The 23554-nt window shown below is 34.7% G+C and overlaps 1 protein-coding gene across 1 annotated transcript in view; it reads left to right on the forward strand.

Annotated features, from left to right (window-relative positions):
* The window catches only part of EYS (EGF-like photoreceptor maintenance factor), a 1642296-nt gene that overhangs the window by 860633 nt on the left and 758109 nt on the right, over positions 1–23554 (forward strand). The window contains 1 exon segment of the mRNA XM_020287130.2: positions 14690–14814. Within this exon segment, the coding sequence (XP_020142719.2) occupies positions 14690–14814 (125 nt within the window).

Here is a 23554-nt window from a genome sequence, read left to right on the forward strand (position 1 = left end):
AGGATGAGTTTGTCCTAGGATGAAGACAATCTAAAAAGAATACAGGCTAGATGTCCTGCTCATTCTATAAATCTCCCAAAGAGTAAAAGAAAGATGAATATTAAAAATTAAAAGAACATGAAAAATGGAGAGAACTTGGCTGAACTAAGACAGGAGCTTTTTTGTTGTGGAGGGAACCAGGTGCATGACATTTAGCAGATCTTAATAATTATAATTACAACATTATACAATGATTTTATTTTAGTAAACATTTAGTTTATTAATTTGTATATTCCATTATAAACACAATTGACATTCTCACTATTTTAAATATAATATTTAGAGAATCCAGTCATAACTTCTTTAGGGAGGCAACATATAACTATCTATAACTACCATTTCAAAATAAGCAGATTCTGCTTAAAGTTTATTCCTATCCCTGATTTAGAAGGGCCTACAAACATGCATATGCAGAGTTTGAAACAGTCTGTTTTTAACATTATTATTGCAAAAATTAAAGGATTGATTTTTATAATATAAAGTAGCCGTATTCTCAGAATTCACTCTTACACAGTTTAAAACTGTCAGCTGGGAGAGCTGGTCTGTCTGAAATGGTCAATGTGCCCTAAAGGTCAGTATATTTGAATTGTGCTGGGTTGGGCCTGTCAGGCTGCCTGGAGAAGCTGGTCTTTATTTTCAGTGCAGTCTGTGGCTCCAGGGGAGGTCAACATGTCGGGAACTACTGGTGTGTCTATGTGAGATAACCAGTATGTCTAGAGACACTAGATTTTCCAGAGTGGCCACAGGACTTCCCTGTTGAGACATCTAGAGTGGCCCAAGTACCATACATATCTATTTGTCCTAAACCACGTATCAACCTCCCTGACACCAAGGAGCCTTGCATGACTCTCACTTGCCCTTGCTCAAAGTCACACTGCAGTTGTCCCTGCATGTCTTTCCCTTTCTTAAATGGTTTGGCCATTTAGGAAACCCAGTGGGAGGGAGACTCTGCTCCTCTGTTTTCATGCCTCACCTCACTCTGGCTTCCCCATCTGTAGCCATAATATCCCACTGCCTAGGGTAAGGTAGGACTGGCTCACAGGTAGTATGCCCTCACACGGACTCTAACCAGCCCATTCTGTCTCCACTTTGCCCCTCCCCAGACTGCCCGGGCTTTTATTCTAATGTAGTCTGGCTTACTGCTAAGGCCCACTGACCACTAAAGCCTCATTGGCTGCGCTTTGCTGCCACTGGCCAGAGCACAGGCACTACCACCTCAGTGACCTTGAGCAATGAGTTGCATATGAGGTGCTTACCCAAAATAACCACTCCACAAAGGGCAGGAACTGTCTAGTAGTGGCCTATCTATATGAAACTCTTAAATTCCTTCATCTAGATTCAACGAGGCCTGATTTTTCCAGTGATCTATAGTTGTTTATGAATTCATGACTGATGGGATCCTTTAGAAACCATGTTCTTTGAACCTTGGACCTTTAGAAACTATGTTCTTGGAAACACATAGTTAAAACTATGACCAGGTAAAACTAAGAACTTATCTAAGTGCTGTATCCAAACAATGTTCATAATCATTATTTATAACAGATAAGCAAATTTATCCTTACTTCAGCTTATTTTTTATAATATTGCTTGGAAATATTATTAACAACTTTTCATTAAAAAGCAAAAAATAGGGTAGAAATATATAATTAGAGGAAATAAGAGCAGTGTCAAAGTGATTAGTAGTGTGACTATAGTTAACAATGTTCTATTGTACATTTCAAAATTACTGGAAGGGAATAATTTGAATGTTACTAGCATAAAGAAAAGATAAATATTTAAGATGATGGGTATCCCAATTACCCTGATTTGATCTTTACACATTATATAAATGTATCAAAATGTCACATGTACCCCAAAACTATGTACATCGACTATGTAGCAATAAAAAAAGAAAAATATTTTATGGCATAGTTATTTCACAGCTATGAACTTTATAGAGTTCATGACATGTTTTTTACTATATATATTTAGGATAAATATGTCTCTATGTAAATCAGTACCTATGATTAGGGCTTGGACATGTTTTTCCTCCATTCAGTTTTCTATATCAAAATTTCAAATTAGAAAGAACGATCATCAGGAAATGTACAGTTTGGTAAGTAGGTGGAGGTCAGATAGTCAATCAATATTTTAATAAGCTTAATTGAAGTTACAGATGCTCTTGAAAGACATAAATTATCTAGATGTAAATAATCTCAAAGGAATTTCCTAGAGTCAACTTTATGTATTGATTTATTAATACGAGCTAATTTATGCTGAGGAGTGGCTAGTTTTTAAATTCACTTCTGGTCATTCATGGAGAATTATAGAAGGAATACATGGTTTTATGCTGTATAATTACTCACCATGTTGATTATATTAGTGATGTGGGTATTCACAATTAAAAAGGATTTCAGAAATGTTTGATACCATGCTAAACTATAATATACATTCAATATTCAGCTTAAAATTAAGTAAATTCCAGAAATACCAATTATATAGAAATAAGTGTGCTTTTGCATGCATCTCTCTCTTTGCTATGCTTTATGGCAAGGTGCAAAAACAGTAATGCCACACTTCAGACTTTCATTTTGTTACAGTCACATATCTAAAAAGAGGAAAATTAGAGAGGTATAATAATTTTAAAAATACACATGATATTGTTAATTAAGTACAAAGGATATTTTCCCCTGAGGTATTCATTAGTTAGTGCTAATTTTCCAAAAAGTGCTGTTACAAGATTGTGCAGAAAATAAAAATTCTCACTCTTAATAATAATCCCAACTCAAACATGCCTTGTAACCAAGTACTACTCAACCATGGAAGAATCAGAAATCAGTCCCTTGATAACTTGCAGAAAATGCAGTGCAAATACAAAGGAAATTAATTTAAGAGTAGAATTAAACTCTTGTCAAAGACACGAGAACTTTTGGAATTGACAAAAGTTCTACTGGAGAATTGTTTCAATCACACACTATTGCCTATGGAGAGTGGACAAATTTAGACTGGTTAAAACTGAGCAAGAGAAAATCAACAAGTTTGATTACATAAAAGGAGCTTTCAGAAGGTAATGATTTCAATATTAAAAATGAAGAGAGACATTTTGGAAAACTAAAGAAGACCATAAAATAATTTCATTAAAATATCATTTGTCAAAAGAGAAATAAAGGATTCAAATGATGTGATATGGTATATGTTACAGTTGAGGGACATGTCAGAAAACATAATAGTTCACAATTTTAAATGCACTTCTGTGAAACTTAAAATAACCTTTAAAATGTATATATTTTAATGTTTTAAGATTAAAACAACCATTTTTCTATGTAACATGAAATTTTGATCCTTTTGTTAACTTGGTTTGTTTTAAATTGTCTGGGAGTTTTGCTATTACCCTACCATAAACTCCACCTCATATATATGTATATATGTACATATCTATCTATCTAGACACACATACAGTGTGGCTTATAGGTACATAAAAGAAGTAAAACACATTTGAAAGTATAAAAATGTAGAACATTAAATGACTCCACCACAATGCTTCCTTTAGTACTATTCAGATATTCCCTATTTGTTCACAGAAAAAAACAAAGTAGGATAAAACTTGTTTTTCTGTGAAAATAACCTTAGTTTTTTAATCAACAAATACATATAAGCCCACATATATAGAGCAAAATATCTTTGAAATGCAATGTTGGTTGGGTAGAGGATAAGAGTGAAAATCTGGTTGTTGGAAGAAACTTCCAGAGACAGGTGGTCTTGACAGTGAAAGGTATAGAAACTATGTTTTATCAGAAATATGTTACAGTTTGGAGGTACGCCATGGAAATGGAAAAGTTTTGTGACAAAATGAAAGATGTTTTCAAGCACATATAAGAAGGATACAGGGGTGGAGAACCTGCAGCCTCAAGGCCCCATGTAGTTCTCCAGATCCCCAAGTACAGCCCCTTGACTGAATCCAAACTTTATCAAAGGGATTTGTTCTGTAAAATTTGGATTCAGTCAAAAGGCCACACTCAAGGATCAAGAAGGCCACATGTAGCCCCAAAGCCACAGGTTCCCCAAATGTCCGAGGTTCACTCCTGTTAATAGAATGTCATCAAATAAAAGGAAGAATAAAAAAGGATATTTAGGATTATTATAATAACAAGATGACATAATTCTTAACACTTTCCAAGTGTCAAAATTAATGGCAACTCAATTTAATTTTTGTCATTAGAACTGTTGAAAACCTACATGAATTGCCATGTGAAGTTGTGTGTTTTCTGACATTGGAAGGGCCCTGAAAAATCCTGCTAACTACTTCATGAATATGGTACTTGGGAATATCTAGCACTAGACAATGTTGACAGTTAAATGAAAGAAAACTTTAAGCAGTTTTTATCAGAAAACTTTTTCATACCTGAGTAACACAAGTGGATCAGAATTTGGACTGACTCTTACCATGGCAAACACTATGTTTTCAATGAAATCTTCTAACATTGTGCCTGCTGACAGAATTCTTTTTAATTTAAACTCAGGCTAGATAAAGGGCTGTAATCACGGGTGGACTAAAAGTATTCTCTTTCTTGACTTTTCAAGTGTATGTAACAGACCATGAAAAGTGCATAGTATGTAAAAAAGGTAACTACCCTTAACTTTGTATTTGTTTATATTTGCAGAATAGAATAAAAAAATAATAATAAAAATATAATAAATAAATATAATAAAAAATATAATAATAAAAAATAATATAATTTTTCAAACTTTCTTAATAATTGAGAAAGTCTTTCTGATCACAGTAGAGTAATAAAGAAAAGTTGATAGAAGTTGTAATAGACTGAGATAAGTTTTATTGTCTAGGTTGGTTCTGGCTATTTGTTTATTATGTCTTAAAAATAATCCTCAGAATAAAAGTCTACTCTCTTATATATTGAATGTCTTAGTCCTAAAAATGAAATGTAGAAGAAAAAAATTCTCTTAACCAAAGATCTCAGGGTAGTTTGAATTTATTAAATTCCCTTCTCCATTTTTGAGATTTTTTTTAGCATACCAAGTAGATCGGGGCTTCAAATGTGGCATATGGAGCAGACACTTTTGATGCTTTTCATTCCATCCCAGCTATGCTGGACAGTTCCCAAGCATGTTGACTATATTCTACCTCGACAGCCCCTACTTTTATGTTTCAGGGCTTTGAGGGAAACTGAGGGATCCTATTGAGTGCACACACAAAATACAACCACTTATAAATCTGCCCAAAAGTTTGGAGATGTTTATGCCCTGAGGGCAACCCTTGGCAAGTAGGAAACAAGAGACACTGGACAATTGCTCCATTTCTCAGTCATTCTGAAGAAATTCATGATTTGCCTTCTTCATAGATCTTCATTAGGTTCTCATTGCCTAATCAATTATTTATTGCTCTGTAGCAAGTTACTCTCAAAATTCTATGGCTTGAAATAACAAGCATTTGTTATCTCACAGTTTCTGTAGGTCAAGAATTTAGAAGTGGCTATCTGGGTTGTTCTGGTTCAGGGTCTTTTGTGAGGTTGCAATCAAGATGTGGGCAGGCTTACAATTATATGAAGATTTGATGGGGCTGAAAGATCCTTTTCTAAGCTCCCTTATACAGCTGCTGGTTGATGGATTCAGTTTTTATCCTCGTTGGCTTCTTCATAATGTTACTTAGTGTACTCATCACATAGCAGCTAGTTTGCTGAAGACATCCAAACAGAGAAGAAGAAGGAATCCATGCTTCCAATGAGAGAGGAAGTAGGCTTCGTGTTTTGAAGAAAAAAGTATGAAAGAATTTTAAAGCCACTTCTTTTGGACTGAGACTCAGTTATGCACAATGACAAACTGCTAACTTTATTTTTTTCCCTACCCTGTTTTGTTATTTTTCACTCCTTCATTTCTGCTTACTTGGATCACCTCCCAACTAACTTGATCCCAAATCTTTGTCTCAAGATATGGAGCATTCCAAATCAAAACAACTTAGTACTATGAAATTTAAATACTATTAATATTTAAACTAGTATTTTATTGAAACACTGTATGAAATAATATCAGTGATAAAAAGGAGTTCATTTTGAGTATTATTCAATCATAATCACCAAGACAGTTGTATTTAATGTTACTTCCTTTTCATCTAGATCATTTTACTTTTCCATATCTAGTTTCAACAGCTATTTTGACAATAATCTGATTTGTAAAGTGGTCTCAAGAAACTTAGATATATGTGACAATAATTGCTTTCTGAGAATAGCTACTCTTAATCATTATGCATAATTAATATTAATGATAATAGAATTACTCAGGATAAAAGTAAAAATGTTAAATTAAAAATGACCTTTAAGATACATAATTTAAGTAATACTAATAAAAGTACCTGTTTTACATGTAAATTAGGATACTTTATGCAGTTTACTTAAGGCTATAATAAAATTAAATTACACATTTGAAAATACATATAATAATTCAGATTCCAATCTAGGACAATCTCTGCCATAAATCAAATCAAGTGAGTTTAAAATATCTGTGTTTTAAAAAATTTGGAGGGTGTAATGTGCTCAATTGAATAGTACAAAAATAGTACAGAATATACTGAAAGGAGTATTTCTTAATACTTAATAAATACAATATTTATTGAACAAAAAATCAAGGCTATTCTTGTGAGATCATGAGCTCCACCTATTCACTAGTATATCCCTGACTTACAAATCTGAAGTTCCTTTTGTGTTTCCTAGAGATCTGATAGTTTACAATATCAAGCTATCTATGGAAACAATTAAAAAAAGGTTAATGTTGTAAATCCATGCACATTCACATAAGGGATAAAAATAAGTAATATTATTTGGATTCCAATGACCTAGATCAGCTTTATGATAATTTCAGATTCAGTTTGATTATCAAATGTATCATACAGGACAAAGGAGATCAGAGACAGTGGTGAGCAGAGGTATAAAATGGTTTGGTTTGGTTTGGTTTGGTTTGGTTTGGTTTTGCCTATGACTGTTCTTCAGAACTCTGGCTATTTACACAAAAATAAGTCAAAAATTCCAAAAAGTATGAATTTTTAAATAATACACGGATAAATAAATAAAATTTAAACATAAATATTATCCTGGGTGTGTGGATTTCTAATTGGAGGCTCTGTATTCATGATTAACTACAGTAGCATAAAATAAGTGTCTAATATTCAGAGAGTTATACATTTCATATTCTGGTATATTTTAAAGAAAATGAGTTATGTGGAATTGTATTCACTAAGTGTTATGCAAAGGAAGCTAAATCACTGAAAAGATCTGTGAGGATTCTGAAATTATACAAAATGATTTGTTTATGTATCTGCCACTTGTTAGCTATTCTAACCTGAGAATTATTGGCTTCAGCAAAGTTCCTAATAATGAAAAACACTCAGCTTCTGAGCATTTAATGTTTTTAAAGTTGAAGCTTTGCAATTTAAAAAAATCATTTTATAACATGGTTCCCCTTTGACAATTACTAAACTCCATCTTATTTAATTGTATTATCAAAGCCTAGTAAATGGGATATTAGAAATTACAACTGTACTTCTTTTTAAACTGTAAAGTAAATATTTGAAAGGCAAATCATAGTTTAGTCAGTGTAAGTTAAATCCAATTTAAATTAAATTGTTACTCATCTCAAGTAAAAATTAAAAGGATTTCTAGATCAAATTGATTATGTGGGATGGAAATTCCATTTTGGAATGCTTTTTATTCTTTCTTATGCCAATTGTGTGATGCTAGACATTATTTTATTTTTTTAATGAATAAAGCAATTCTGAAGAATTGCTTTGTTACGTGCCTCATAATTTATCTTGATAAATGAACCAAGGGGTGGTTGTGGTGTAGTGGAATCCATAGAGCTCCCAGGGACAACAAGACAAATAGGATTATGCTTTACCTTTAAGGAAGAGAAACAAGTAAAGGAGATAATGGAAAATAAATACCACAGTGTTGGTCTTAATAAAAGTAGCCACATCAAAGGAGCAGTATTAGCAACAGCAATAGTAAGGCCCTAAAGGAGGATTTGCAGGAAGAGTTCAGGGATGAGGTGGTGACTAGCAGAGTGGTTATGGGACAGTATCCAGGCCAGGTGCTTATCAAAATAGCTACAGACCATACTAAACAATTTTATTTGCAACTTATCTGTAACAACAGGTGGCAAAGCAGTATTTTTCAGTTTGAAAACCCATTTGAGGGTGGCTCCTGTCACCTGCTAATAGCAGTTAAAACTAAATTTTTTGTATCAAGAACATAAATGAAAGTGTGTTGGTGGGTCTCTATAAAGTTTAATTCTGAGTTCTCATTTAAAAATTGCTTTCAATGTTTCATTTTTTTAATTGCTATACTTCAAAATCAATTTGTATTTTATGCTTGCCTCCCAGCATTATAGAGAAATGCTTACATTAAAAAGCCATATGACAGTGTCGTTATGTAGTAGTGTGTTTTAATAATTTTTAAGAAATCCTTTTGTATAAACAAGTTGAGTATATAATTTCAAATTGTCAGACATTCTATTCAAATGTTTGTAAAGTGAATAAACATGTATGGAATTAAACTGCCTATAGTAAATAGCTCTATTTTCCCATATTTTAGAGATTATTACAGGTCATGTAATAAATATTTTCGTGGGATGTAGGGTTACAAGCTGTTATGTACTTCTATTTTATAAGAATTTTCAAAAACTTTCAAGCATTCAAGCCAAGAATATAAATATCACATAATTTTACATGAATGAAGAGCAAAAGTTTAACATGAAAAGTTTAAAATTAAAAGAACAGGCCCTTTGCAAATAACAAATGGATGACTGCATTCAACACACTCTGAAATCAGCAAGTGGAGTTCATTAGAGGAAAGCAAGGCTTGACGTTCATAAAGCATTCAATGTAATCCATTAACAGCCAATCAAGAAAAAATAAAAGATCATATCAATCATTATCATATTCTAAATCATGTGATCACTATGATCATATCATTATATCAACAGATAAATAAGCAAAACCATATAGTCATATTAATGGATATTAATGGATACACAAAAGTCATTTGACAAAAGTTGATGCATATTCATGATTAAAAGTGTCAAAAAAAACCCTAGGAATAAAAGAGAACCCCCTTAACCTAATAAAGGGTCACATACAAAAAACCTACAGCTAACATCATGCTTGATGGTGAAAAAGTAAGCACTTTCTCCTTAAGATTAGAAACAGGCAAGGATATGCTCTCTCATCACTCCTAATTAACATTATACTAGAAGTCCTACTGAGTGCAATAGCACAGAAAAAGAAATAAAAGGCATACAGATTAGACAGAAAGAAAAAACAGAACTGTCATTATTTACAAATGTTATAATTATTTTTGTAGAAAACCCAAAGGAATCTAGTATTATTTTTAAACCTGTCCTGGAACTAAATAAGCTAATATAACAAGGTTGTAGACTATAAGGTCAATATGCGTAAAAGTCAGATTGCTTTTATCTTGCTTATCAGCAAGATAAAGAAGCTGGATAGATGGGTTCTGCATGAATTAAATGAGCATAAGAAGAGCAACCATCTCAAATAGCAATAAACATTGGAACATTAGAAAGAAAAAATATAAAACAAAACAAAAATACCACTTACAATAGCAACCGAAAATAAAGCATTTAGGTATAAATTTAACAAAATATGTATAATATCTGTATGTGGCAAACTATAAAACACTGATGAAAGAAATCAAAGAAGATCCAAGTACATGTAGAGGTATTTCCTATTCACAAATTGAAAAAATTAATATTGTTAAATACCACTTTTTCCATCTTGATTTGTAGACTCAAAGCAATTCAACTTCAAATCCCAGAAAAGTTTATATATTAGGACATTAAGTATGAAATGTCTAATTTTCTTAACTACTAAGTTTAACAGTTGACATCTCTGACATTTTCACTTTGACACTTCTTATTTTATTTTTATTGTGAAAGTACATCCTCGTTCTTTCATACATATGGCTTTGGGCTCGTGATTATCTTTAAAAAAAATTTTGGAGCAATTTTTGTGAAACTATGATAAGTTAAAAATGTGTGTGATTTTTTAATTTAAGTTCTATCAAGGAACCAAAGCTGTGCAGACAGCTCGAAATATCAGCAAAGTGTTTGGGAAAGATGTGACTAATGAACACATAGTATGTTAATGGTTCCAGAAGTTCTGTTCTGTTGATTTTGATCTTGAAAATAAGCCACGTGGGTGATCTGACACCAAGGTGCATAATGATGAGCTAAAAGCTGTAGTAGAAGTGAATCCATCTCAACCTATGTATGAATTAGCAGTAAAGTTTGACATTACTATTCCAACAATATTGGACCATTTGAAACAAATCAGCAAGATAAAGAAGCTGGATAGATGGGTTCTGCATGAATTAAATGAGCATAAGAAGAGCAACCATCTCGAATCTTGCCTTTCTTTGCTGTCATGACATAAAGGCGAACCACTTATACACCATATTGTTACATATGATGAAAAATAGATTCTTTTCGACAATCGCAAGCATTCAGCATAATGGTTGGATAAAGATGAAGTGCCAAAACGCAATCCCAAACTGAATATTCATCAATAAAAGCTAATGGTGTCTGCTTGGTGGTCCAGTGCTGGTATTATCAACTACAGCTTCATGAAACCTGGTCAATCCATTACACCAGATGTCTACTGCAACTAACTGGATGAAATGATGAGGATGCTTGAGATTAAGCAGCCAAGATTGGTCAATAGAGACAGGCCAATCCTCTGGCAAGACAACACTGGACCACATGTTGCACAAACAATGCCACTCAGACTATAGAGACTGGACTTGGAAATTCTCTGTCATCCACTGTATTTACCAGACCTTGCATTATTTGACTACCACTTCTTCCAGGCTTTGGATCACTTTTTGCAAGGAAAAATATTCAATTCTAAACAAGCTGTGGAAAACACCTTTCGTGATTTCATCACCACTGCTTTCCAGGCTTCTTCACTGCTGGCATCATTAAGATGGCAAAGCTGTGTCAATAGTTTAGGCATGTACTTTGATTAATTGAACTGCTTCCTGTTTGAGACATAATAAACTAAACTATTGATTTGAAATTGACATTTCATATTTAATGACTATATATATGTGTGTATATATATATATATATACATATATATATATAAACACAGACAGATAATTTCAAACTATGTAGATACTTCTCCTTTAAGGAGGTGAAGCATAACTCCACATCCCTTAGGTGTGAGATGTGTGTAGCACCTTCCTGCTAAAGCGTACTCTTGATATAATGTGATGAGAATGGGTTTTATCTATGATGTCTTTCTCCCCAAACATAACACCAGTATAACCATGAAAATAACATCAAAAACACCTAATTTAAAGTATAGTGTTCAGACCAGGCGCAGTAGCTCACGCCTGTAATCCTAGCACTCTGGGAGGCCGAGGCAGGAGGATCTCTCAAGGTCAGGAGTTCGAAACCAGCCTGAGCAAGAACAAGACCCCGTCTCTACTGAAAATAGAAAGAAACTAATTGGCCAACTAAAAATATATAGAAAAAATTAACCGGGCATGGTGGTACATGCCTGTAGTCCCAGCTACTCAGAAGGCTGGGCAGAAGGATTGCTTGAGCCAAGGAGTTTGAGGTTGCTGTGAGCTAGGCTGACGCCACGGCACTCTAGCCCTGACAACACAATGAGACTGTCTCAAAAAAAAAAAAAAAAAAAGTATAGTGTTCAAAATATTTACCAATACTCCTCAAAACAGTTAAGATCTTTAAAAATAAGGAAATATGCCTCAGGAGATTCTGGAACAGGTAAAAAGGACACTAGGTAAAAAACTAGCTAAAACCTAATGATATATAGACTTTAGTAATAATGTATCAATATCGTGTCAGTTGTGACAAATGTGCCATATTATTGTAAGATGTTAACAATAAGGGAAACGGGGTATGGACACGTTCTGTGCTACTATTGCAACTCTTCTGCAAATCTAAAATTATTCCAAATAATTCCAAATAAAAAGTCTATTAAAAATTTTAAAACATTAGCCCTTTCCAAAAAAATAAAACACTATAAGGTACGTAGTTTTTTTTTCCTTTGCAGTGAAAATTTTAAAATATTAATATTGTTGATGGATAAGAATGTAGACAAATTAGCATTTCATATAATGCTGGCAAGTTCTAAATTGATAATGTACTTTGGAAGAACAATTTATGATATCAAAAGAAAGACAATGAACACTTCAATTATTAACAAAATTAACCCTGAGTTTGTTTCTTTTGCACATAAAAGAACATCACCAGTGAAGAATTCCTCTGAAAGAAAAAATGTCATGGGTTTTTCTTTGTTATACAAATAAGAGGAAGTTCATGGTCTCAGTGGCAATTCAATATTGAAGTTTTCATCTTTATAGTGCAAAATGAGTCCATCCATAAATCCACACACAGTTAAAAAGGTCTTGCTGTTTATTGGTCAGGAAAGGATCTTGAAGTTAGGTCCAGTTGGGGTCCGGCACAATGGAGTCACTAACATTCAGGATCATTTATTATTCATAGTTTCCTAGCTTTGGTTGAGTAGAGCCAGTTGCAATGAAACACAAAATTCAGTTCTTACATCACCTAAGTAAGTATCTGTGTGTCTATGCAAATAAAACACAGTGGCTAAATTTGGCAAGCTGATGAGTACAGGTTGTGTAAAAAGGAATTACACTGTCTGGTTTTAAATTCTACCTTTGCAATTTGCTAGTCCTGTGACCTTGGTAAAGTTACTTATTGTAAGTTTTCAGTAAATATTAGCAATCATAAAAATTATGATCTAATACTATATAATCTAATCCATGTTTATTAGTTTATCTTTTTTCACCTGCATCACCCAATTGTGCCCTCACATATTATAATACATTTAAGCCATTTAAAACTACTTTCATTAATGGATCAACACCTAAGTGGAAGAACATTTATCTGGTGTTGGGTGGGTAGGAGGGGGGAGGAGGGGACGAGTATATACAAACATAATGCGTGAGTTGTGCAATGTTTGGGAGATGGTCACGCTTGAAGCTCTGACTCGAGGAGGGAGGGGGGGCATGGGCAATATACGTAACCTTAACATTTGTACCCCCATAAGATGCTGAAATAAAAAACAAATAGAAAAATAAATAAATAAAACTACTTTCAATATCTGGATTAACCCATACTCTTTTCATTCTTACTCTTGGATACACTCTTTGCCTTACTAGGAATGCATGTTTCCACATGCTGATTATAGCATTTTATCATATTACTGTGTTCGTTATTTGTCTGTTTTCCCAACTAGTGTGGGTGCTTCTTGAAAGAAGACACAAAGTTTTGCTTTTTTTTTTGTATTTGTATTCTTAGCATTCATAAAAGATTTGCCATATCGCAATCACTGGGTAAATGTGTAACAATTGCTCATGAACATTGCATTTTAATAAGTGTTTGCATATCCTCCATAGGTTCTTGAAGCATAGTATGACAACTGGCATCTAGTTGGTTTATATAAAATTATTCCTCTAAAATAATAATGAGAAAATATTATACAATAGCCTCTGACCTATTGATTCTTTCCATATTTTTTCTTCCAGTTATGTAGCATACCTTTCATGAAATGCCTCCAATTTCTCTATTCTAAGAGCCTCTTACATACCTCTGTTTTATTTATTTATTTATTTTCAAATTGTTCACTCGGGTTTGAGAAGGCACACACATTAATGTCATTTCCTGTATTAGTTCCCTAGGAATGACATAACAAATTATCACAAACTTGGAAGCTTAACGCAACAGAAATTTATTTGCTCACAGTTGTGGAGACCAGAAACCTCTGACCTAGTCCCCCAGTTATCTCTTTCCACATTTCTTCTTTCAATTATGGAGCATACCTTTCATGAAGTGCCCCAATTTTTTCTATCCTAAGAGAATCCTAGAGATCTCTGTTTTATTTCTTTCAAAATTGTTCACTTGTATTTCAGCAGACGCGCACATTAATATTATTTCCTGTATTAATTTCCTAAGATCGGCATAACAAATCATCATGAACTTGGTAGCTTAAAGCAACAGAAATGTATTTGCTCACATTTGTGGAGACAAGAAATCCAAAATCAAGGTGCCAGCAAGGCCATGCTCCCTCTGAAGGTGCTAAGGAGGAATCCTACCTTTCCTCTTTCAGTATCCAGAGGCTCGAGGTGCTCCTTGAGTTGGGGCTGCATGACATCAATCCCTGTCTCCATCTTCACATAGCCTTCTCCCTTGTGTGTCTCCTCTTCTTATAAGGTCACTGGAAACTGGATTTAGGGACCACCTACTTGATCCAGGATGACTTCATCTTAAGATACTTAACTTAGTTACATCTGCAAAGACACGTTTTCCAAATAACATTACATTTACAGGTGCTGAGAGTTGGGACTTGATCATATTATGTTGGGACCACAATTCAACTCATTATATCACCCCAAGACAGGCTCACAGCTACATGTTGTTACTTGGACATATTATTTTGGGGCCACGATTCAATCCATTATATCACCCTAAGACAGGCTCCCAGCTACATGTTGTTGGAGCTCTGAAAACACATTTGAATGACAGAATCCCAAGGTGAAAGGTAATATTGTTCATATGTATAATATATAAAAATATATATTTTACTTTTCTTCTTTAGATGTCTTCCTGGATTTTCTGGTCAATTTTGTGAAATTAATATAAATGAGTGCTCTTCATCACCATGTCTACATGGCGCAAACTGTGAAGATCACATCAATGGATATATTTGCAAATGTCAACAAGGTAGGTAATTATTGAAAAATAATAATCAAGCATACTACATATATAATACTATATATGTTCATATAGATATATATGAATATGTGGATATGATACAATCTTGACAATCCATTCCACCAAAAGTATTGTTGACTATCAATCAAGTTCTAAAGTTCTAAATCATAACCATGATTAAACAAACACGAAATGAATGTTCAGTGATTTTAGAGAACAATCACTTGGGATATCAGTGAGAAGTTCTAATGTTCTTACTAGACAGATTTTATAAATTTATGTAAGCTTCAGATTCTTCACCTTTATATCAATTATGCCTTGCACGCAGCAAGTCCTTTATAAACATTAGCTTTGATTAATACTGACATTATTGTTTCTTCCAACAATTATCAGCACAGACATGGACAAGCTGAACAAACTGGTTTTATTCAAGAAATAATTGCTATTTTCTGAAAATAGCAGTGTTCCTCTAAAATTCATATGTGGAACACTAATCATCAGTATAACTGTATTAGGAGGCAGGGCCTTTGTGAAGCTATTACATCATGAGAGCAGAGCTCTCTTGTGAATGGGATTAGTGCCCTTTTAGATGAGGCTCAGAGAGTGAACTGGTCTCTCCCACCATGTGAGAACACAGCTGGAAGGCACCATGTAAGAATTATGAAGCAGGCCCTCAACAAACACCAAATCTCTCAGCAACATGATATTCAACTTTCTAACCTCCAGAACCGTGAGAAATAAATTGTTGTTGTTTATAAGTTACCCAGTTTATGGTATTTTTGTTGTAGCAGTGCTGAATGGTCTGAGAAAGCAGCTCATTGATAATTGTTGTTTGTTTGTTTGTTTGTTGGCCATTTTAACCCTTGGTCATATTTCATTCTATTATATTGATATAAATAATTTGTGTTCATGCATGTTTTTCCCTTTTTACTTTAGTTCTCTAATTTTTCAAATTTCTTGCTTTCTTTCTGTGTTCTGCAACTCATCTTCAACATTCAGTTACATTCACCCAAAAGTGATGTTGAAAGGCCTGAATTTCCTTAAGCAGCAATAATCTTTCAAGAATATATGTGGGGATATTTTGGGGCACTTGAAAATATTCTTAAGCTCGGTGTGGTGGTGCATACTTGTAGATACTTGGGTGGCTGAGGCAGGAGGATTACTTCAGCCCAGGAGTTTGAAGCTGTAGTGTACCATGATGATCACACTTGTGAATAGTCACTGCACTGCAGCTTGGGGAACACAGGAACACAGGAAGACTCCATGTCTATAAAAAAATTCTCACTATTTTACAGACCTTAGAGAAGACTTCAGACAGCTTAGGAATATCACAGGGTTCTGGGCTTATGGTTATTGGGTCCATGGACTGAATAACATCCAGGCAGCCTTGTGGGAATTAGGGCTTGTATGGTTTATGTGAAGTCATACAAACTAGTGAATACCTATCAACTAAGTATCACCCACATACTGTTTACAAATTCAAAATTCACTCAGAGCCCTGCTCTGTTTTTTGAATGCTTAGTACTGGTTCTAGATTTTATTTGGTCCCATAAAACATCTACAAAGCATAGCCACCTATACTAAAACTGCAACTTTTTGCAGGAAAAGAATTAGAATAAAGACTATAGTTTTCTGCTATAAGAAATGAATGTCATTTCAAAAGTTTTTCCTCTTTCAAGCAAACATCTCTTTATTGAGGTCTGAACACTTATAGCCCTATCATAGCTACCATAAGTAATGAAAATATTACTACAGAAACAGTTAAAAAGTAAAATTTCTACATAAATTATGTTTATGATATCCATAAGTATCTTATAACTGCTAGTTTCATTCTTTTTATGCTAATAAATATCTTAAAAGTGCTAGATTGGTCTTGATGCTATAGATTAAGATTCCACTTACTCTGAATTCACTTGGAATTTGGAGCCATTTTGAAGCCATTGCAGCATTCAAATGAAGCCCTGTGCTGATTGTGGTTTATCAAATGCATAGTGGAAAGCACAAGACCTAATACTAATATCCATCTGTGCTGCTAGGTGTTACTCAGAACTTGCTGATACTTTTGACTTAAGAGTTAGACTCTTCACAACTTAGTCATGGGAATCAGTCAAGCTGAGAATCAAATCAAGAACTCAATACCATTTATAATAGCTGCAAAGAAAATAAAATACCTGGGAATATACTTAACCAAGAAGGCAAAAGATCTCTACAAGGAGAACTACAAAATACCGATGAAAGAAATCATAGATGACACAAATAGAAAAACATCCTATGCTCTTGGATTGGAAGAATCAACACTGTTAAAATTTCCATACTTCTCAAAGTTATTTTACAGATTCAATGCAATTCCCTTCAAAATACCAATGTCATTTTTCACAGAACAAGAAAAAGCAATCCTACATTTCACATAGAATCAAAAAAGAGCCCTACTAGCCAAGGCAATCCTAGGTAAAAAGAAAAATATAGAGGCATCACATTACCCAATTTCAAAGTATGCTACAAGGCTATAGTAACCCAAACAGCATGACACATACTGAAAAAGTTCAGTTCAGTTATGATGCTGGCCAAGGCTATCTAGTCACTGACAGGACCATGGCTAGCTTAAAGCCGTCTCCCTCTCTCTTTCCAAAAAAATTATATATTTATGTCAACAAGGTGTAATGCTTGGCAAGTGGAGCACAGGTTAGATTTCAGACCTTACTCATCCTCTCTTCATGAAGTCTTCATGAAAGGAACAACTTGAACACCATTTAGGGCAGCCCTAATCACAGAGTTTATCTTGTACCTATGTAGTGAATTGAATGGCTTAGTGAACTCATTTCCAGTGAAGTATCAATACAAGTATTCAGATTGTTTTTGCAAAAATAAACACCCACTTACTTTTGCTTTAGCCTAAATAGTCCCATTTATAATCTTACCTAATAATGTTTAACACTCAGTAAGTGAAACCAGAGCTATCCCATTGTGAGCAAATTGAAAGTGACAGGAAACAATTTTTGTATTGCAAATGTGAATGCTTCAGCCAGAGTTGTTCTCAATCCCTGGGGCAGTCACTATGCCCAGATACTTTTTATACCCAGGAGGGGTGCAATGGTGTTTACACTGGTGATGATGCAAACTGCAGATGCACATTTTGTTCTTAAAGTGGCATAATTCGTTTTGAAGCAGAAATGCTACATTGTCCTTGGGGCAAGGAAACAGAGAAACAAACACAGATAATATCTACCACTAGTACTCACAGTTATTGTCAGAAATCGGACTTCTGTATTTAGAACAGAAGAGATACCAAATAATCTTTGTTTTTAATCAAGACCCATGAAAAGTGAACTAATCTTTAATATTAAATAAATAAGTATATAGTATATTTTCATGAAGATTCAGATATAAAAATTAATTCTTCTACATAATCTAGACTTAGACTAAGAAAAAATAGTTTTATGTTATCCAATTACTAGATAATATATTAACTACTAAGACAGAATTATTTTAAATTTAGGTTTAATTTTATTTTCTATTCCCAGGAGATTAGATGCAAATCACTAGGGGCTGAGAGGCAAAAGGAAATGAAAATAAGATCCATAAATCTTTGAAATAGTGACTTATATTTTCATTAATAAACTAGAACTATTGTTATAACTGCTTATTATAGAATGGTAGTATTAAAACTGGTCACTGTTTCTATTAACAGTCATATATATTGATGTATTTAGAGATTTGATTTAGTCTTCAATTTAAAAATAACTCTACTATTATTACAATGTGTCATCTATAGTAATCTTTATTTTGTGCCTGGATTATTTTGCATCATTTTATTCTGTAAGCATTTATGTATTTGCTATTATGAGTCAGATATTAGACTAATACTATTAGCTTAACACCATAATAATTTTATTACTTTACCTGGATTGATAACAACAACTTTTAGTTTCTTATTTTTAACCACCAACCAGTATTTTCGAATATTTGGTTACCTTATTACAAATGGACATCAAACCTACATTTTACATAAAATAAGGGAGTGAAGGAAGCATCAGCCATGTAGATATGCTGGGTAGAATGTGGAAGAATGTCTGATTCTGTCTTGTCTCCAGTTCTGTTACCTGTAAGATAAATTTGTAATTCATTATTAGTGTGAAATTGGACAGGCTTTAGCTTTGGGTGCTAGACATAGGTACAATTTGCATGTCCTTGCTTATGGGAGGTTAGCAAGGCATTTCGTTAATGTATGATCTGTGGGGCCAATTCTTCACAGGTACCTGAGGCTTTTGCCTTCTCTTTTGCATAAGGAGTTGGAGGGCAGGAGGTCTTGAGACTTTGATTTTCTTTTTACATGCTGGGCATCCATTACTGTATAATGTAGTTTTCTGTACTACAGAGGAAGAAAAATTTGAAACTACAATTTCTAGACTTTCTTAAAGCTGAGATTGTGAATACAATTAGATTCCACCAATAATAAACATACCTGAAATCCGGAGGCTCTGATGGAGACCATTCTGGATGTTTTAGCAGTTTCTTCTGTTAAAGAAGGTCATGGAAATGTGTGATTTTTTTTTCTTTAGCAGATCTCAAATCAGCAGTCACTGATTTAATGTGTAGGGGTGCTGAGTTGGCAGCTTCCCGGTAATCCAGTTTCCTCGGATTAGCACAATGGGTTCTTGAACTCAATAATTCTAATGATGGCTTTTATATTTGTCACCTTCCTGATTCTGACTAAGGAGGCATCTCCTAGAAAGTCATATCTGTGGTTCTTGTAGTTACTCCTACTGCCTTCCCTTCTGATAATTCTGTAAGCATCTAATTCCATTATTATGAGCCTTTTTGCTTAAATACTTAGAGTGATTTCTGTTTCTTGTGCTGAACCCTGACTAACTTATTTTCTATCCTAGTCTGTTATTTTTGACTCAGATGTCCTTAACGTTCTCCTTAGCTTTACTAAGCTTTAGAAATTCTTCATCCTGATTATAAGCCCCTGACCTCCCTTTTCTTAGAACATTTACTTTAGAAAATTTGTAGTTGTAAATTCTTTCTATGTCCCTTTGAGATGTAAATTTTTCCCCAGCTTCTTGCCACTTTTACAAACCAGAAATATCTTTTTCAAGGACTTGAGAGTCATCCTTTTAAAATGTAGTCCTGGAAGAATATAGTGCCCTTACTTCCCAGTCTCTGTGGGAGAGTAGAAGCTAACTTCAGTAAGAGACAATTAGCAAACACAGGTGGCCTAATCACATTCACCAACTTTTTCCCACCCCAACATCCTCCAGTACTCACTCCAGCTCACCTGAGCTCAGACCAGCATTTAAAAATCCTCCTGCTTCATTTGTTTTAGTTGATTTCAAGTTCTCTTCCTTATTGTAAACATCCCTGTCTTGTATTGCAATACTCTTCTTTTTAAATTTTTAATATTTGCTTTATTTTAGCATCTTACGGGGATACAAATGTTTAGGGTACATATATTGCCTTTGCCTCACCTGAGTCGGAGCTTAAAGTGTGTACATCCCCCAGATGGTGCACACCTCATCCATTAGGTGTGAGTGTATCCATCACCTCTGCCTTCCTCCCACCTGCCTGACACCTGATGAATATTACTACTATATGTACACTTAAGTGTTGATCAGTTAGTACCAATTTGATGGTGAGTACATGTGGTGCTTGTTTTCCATTCTTGGGATACTTCACTCAGTAGAATGGGCTCCAGCTCTACCCAGGATAATACAAGAGGTGCTAGATCATCATTGTTTTTTGTGGCTGAGTAGAACTCCATGGTATATATATACCACATTTTATTAATCCAGTCATGTATTGATGGACACTTGGGTTATTTCCACAACTTTGCAATTATGAATTATGCTGCTATTCAAGTGCAGATGTCTTTTTCATAGAGTGTCTTTTGTTCTTTTGGGTAGATGTCCAGTAATGGGATTGCTGGATCAAATGTTAGATCTACTTGTATCGCTTTAAGGTTATCTCCATATTGCTTTCCACAGAGGTTGTACTAGTTTGCAGTTCCACCTTCCTTGTATGAGTCTTCCTATCTCTCTGTATCCAACTCAACATTTGTTGTTCTGGGAATTTTTTATTAAAGCCATTCTTACTAGAGTTAAATGATATCTCATTGTGGTTTTGATTTGCATTTCCCTAATGATTAGAGATATTGAGCATTTTTTTAATGTTACTTGGCCATACTCTGTCTTCTTTTGAAAAGTTTCTGTTCATATCCTTTGCCCACTTTTTAATGGGGTTATTTGATTCTTTTCTTGTTGACTTTCCTGAGTTCTATATAGATTCTAGTTATCAGCTCCTACCTGTGGCTGCTGACAGAGACAATTTAGCCACCTCCCAGAGGCATCAACAGAGAATGGGACCTTCCCTTTTGGGGCCCTGCAATGGACTGATGGGTACTTGGACTGTGAGCTCCCTCTCTGCCAGCCTTCCCTGGTGCTGCTTTCCTGGTGACTCCAGCAGAGTGGGGAAAACACCAAGACAGAGAGACATTGCTATAGCTTAGGCACCCCATGGGTGACTTTGGACCAGTGTTCTTCTCCCTGGCAGGGCCCAGGAGACAGGCTTGCAGGCCAGATCCTGTACACCCACGTCTGGTCATATTGCCCGGGGGGGACAGAAGGGCACTAGTCTCCTGAGGTGTGTGTGCCTTCAGGGGCAGATCAGGGTGGGTTCTAGGGCCCTGGGATGGCCACTCTCTGAGACCGTCAATCTGGGCAGGGAACTTCCCAGTTCACATCACAGTGAGGGGAGCACCACTGGCTTGAAGTCCTGACTGCTAGCATAGGACCAAGAGAAACCGTGGAATAGGGGAGAGTGGAAAGGAGCAAGGCCTGCTTTGGACTGCAGCTCTCAGACAGGCCTTCCCCAACATGCAAACTTTTTGCCTGAGTGGGCCCATTTCAACCACCCACTCCAACAGCTTGTCCCAGAAGCAAAGATCTTTGACTCCTGTTGGAAGCATTTGTGGAGCTTGAGGTCAGACTCACCAAACCCAGCCCCACCCAGCATCACTCCCCCACCTGCCCCTGCTGAGGTGGAGAATAAGGACATGCCTGGAAGTCTCTGGGCTCCTCCCACAACCTGAGACACTAGAGTGCCTCTCCAGGGGAAGGAGAGCTGGTTATAGGACCCCAAAACAACATGGCAGCCTGCTCCTCCCAGCAAGCGCCACCTACTGACAGGGATCAAATTGCATACTCTTTTACTACATCTACTGACTCGTTACTGAGAGTGTGGTGGATTCTCACCCACAAGCACCACCTGCTGGCTCAGAGACAAAAGTGGGCCTGTCAGTATCTAAACAAAAATCCACAGGTAAGAAGCAACAGCTACTCCAGATGGGAAGGAATCAGTGCAAGAACTCTGGAAGCATGAAGAATCAAAGAGAAAACACACCCCCAAAGGGAAACACCAGCTCTCTAGCAATGGACATCAACCAAATTCAGAACACTAAATTGACAAAAGAAGAATTTGAAACATGAGTTGTAAGAAAACTCAATGATATGCAAGAGAAAATGGATAACCAACACAAAGAAACCACAAAAAAATCCAGTACTTGGAAGGAAAATTTACTAAAGAAATTGAAATATTAAAGAAAAATCAAACAGAATATCTGTAAATGAATAATTTATTCAAGGAATTACAAAACACAGTGGAATGCCTCAAGAATAGGGTACATCAAACAGAAGAAAGAATCTCAGGGATTGAAGATAATATCTGCCAATTAAACAAGTAAGTCAGTTGCAAAGATAAAGCAGAAAAATAAGAAAAAAGAGCAAAGCCTACAAGAAATGTGGGATTATACGAAGAGGCCTGACATGAGAATTATAGACATCCTGAGGGTGAAGAATAAAATACACAAGGGTTTGATAAACTATTTGAGTATATAATGGAGGAAAATCTCCCTGGCCTTGAAATACTCTTGAATAAAATCTTTTTTGTTTGTTTAACTGGTCCAGTGTAATTTTGTTTTTTTTGGTTTTTTTTACAATTCCCATTTTATGGTTTAAAGTTTTGTCATGTCCTTTATAGCATTAGAAACAAAAGAATAATGATATCATTATGTTTACTTGTTTAAAAATATATTTTGAAATATTCAACCAAAGAATATGTAACATATATATAATACATAATATAATAAATTTGTATATACTCCATTTGCCTTTAGAAATATAATAGTAGCAATAATTTTAGCTTCCTTATATCACTCCCTGAGTATCCTCACGGCCTGCAGTAACTATTCTTGATTTTTATATTCAACATTCCCTCAATATTTCTTAGAGTTTTATTATATACGTATGTATTTCTAAGCAATGTTGTTAAGTTTCATATGTATTTGACTTATAGAAGAGTAGTTATCAGGATGTAAGTATTTTCATGGAAAATGTTTTTATGCTCAACAATATGTTTGTTAGACTCAACCTCTTGAAGGACTGATCATAGTGGCTTTTTATAAGCCCTGAAAAAATGTTTTTTCTGTATCACCTTTTATAGCTTCCTTAGTAGACATCCCTACTGAATCAGCTCAGTACATGAAAGAGCATCGCAAAGTGGAGAGAGTCTTGGACAAAGATTTCATAAATTTAGTCTTTTGGCAGCTACTTCTAAGTTTGATGTGAACATTGCCAAGTCTTTTAAACTCAGGCCTTATTTTTTTTTTCTTGTAATGCAGTATTGCAATAAATCATTTCTAAGCACCCCAGAATATGTATTTAATTGTTCTGTTATAATTTATGAGGTAAGAACA

Source organism: Microcebus murinus, chromosome 5 (genome assembly GCF_040939455.1).
Source record: "Microcebus murinus isolate Inina chromosome 5, M.murinus_Inina_mat1.0, whole genome shotgun sequence".
NCBI lineage: Eukaryota > Metazoa > Chordata > Mammalia > Primates > Cheirogaleidae > Microcebus > Microcebus murinus.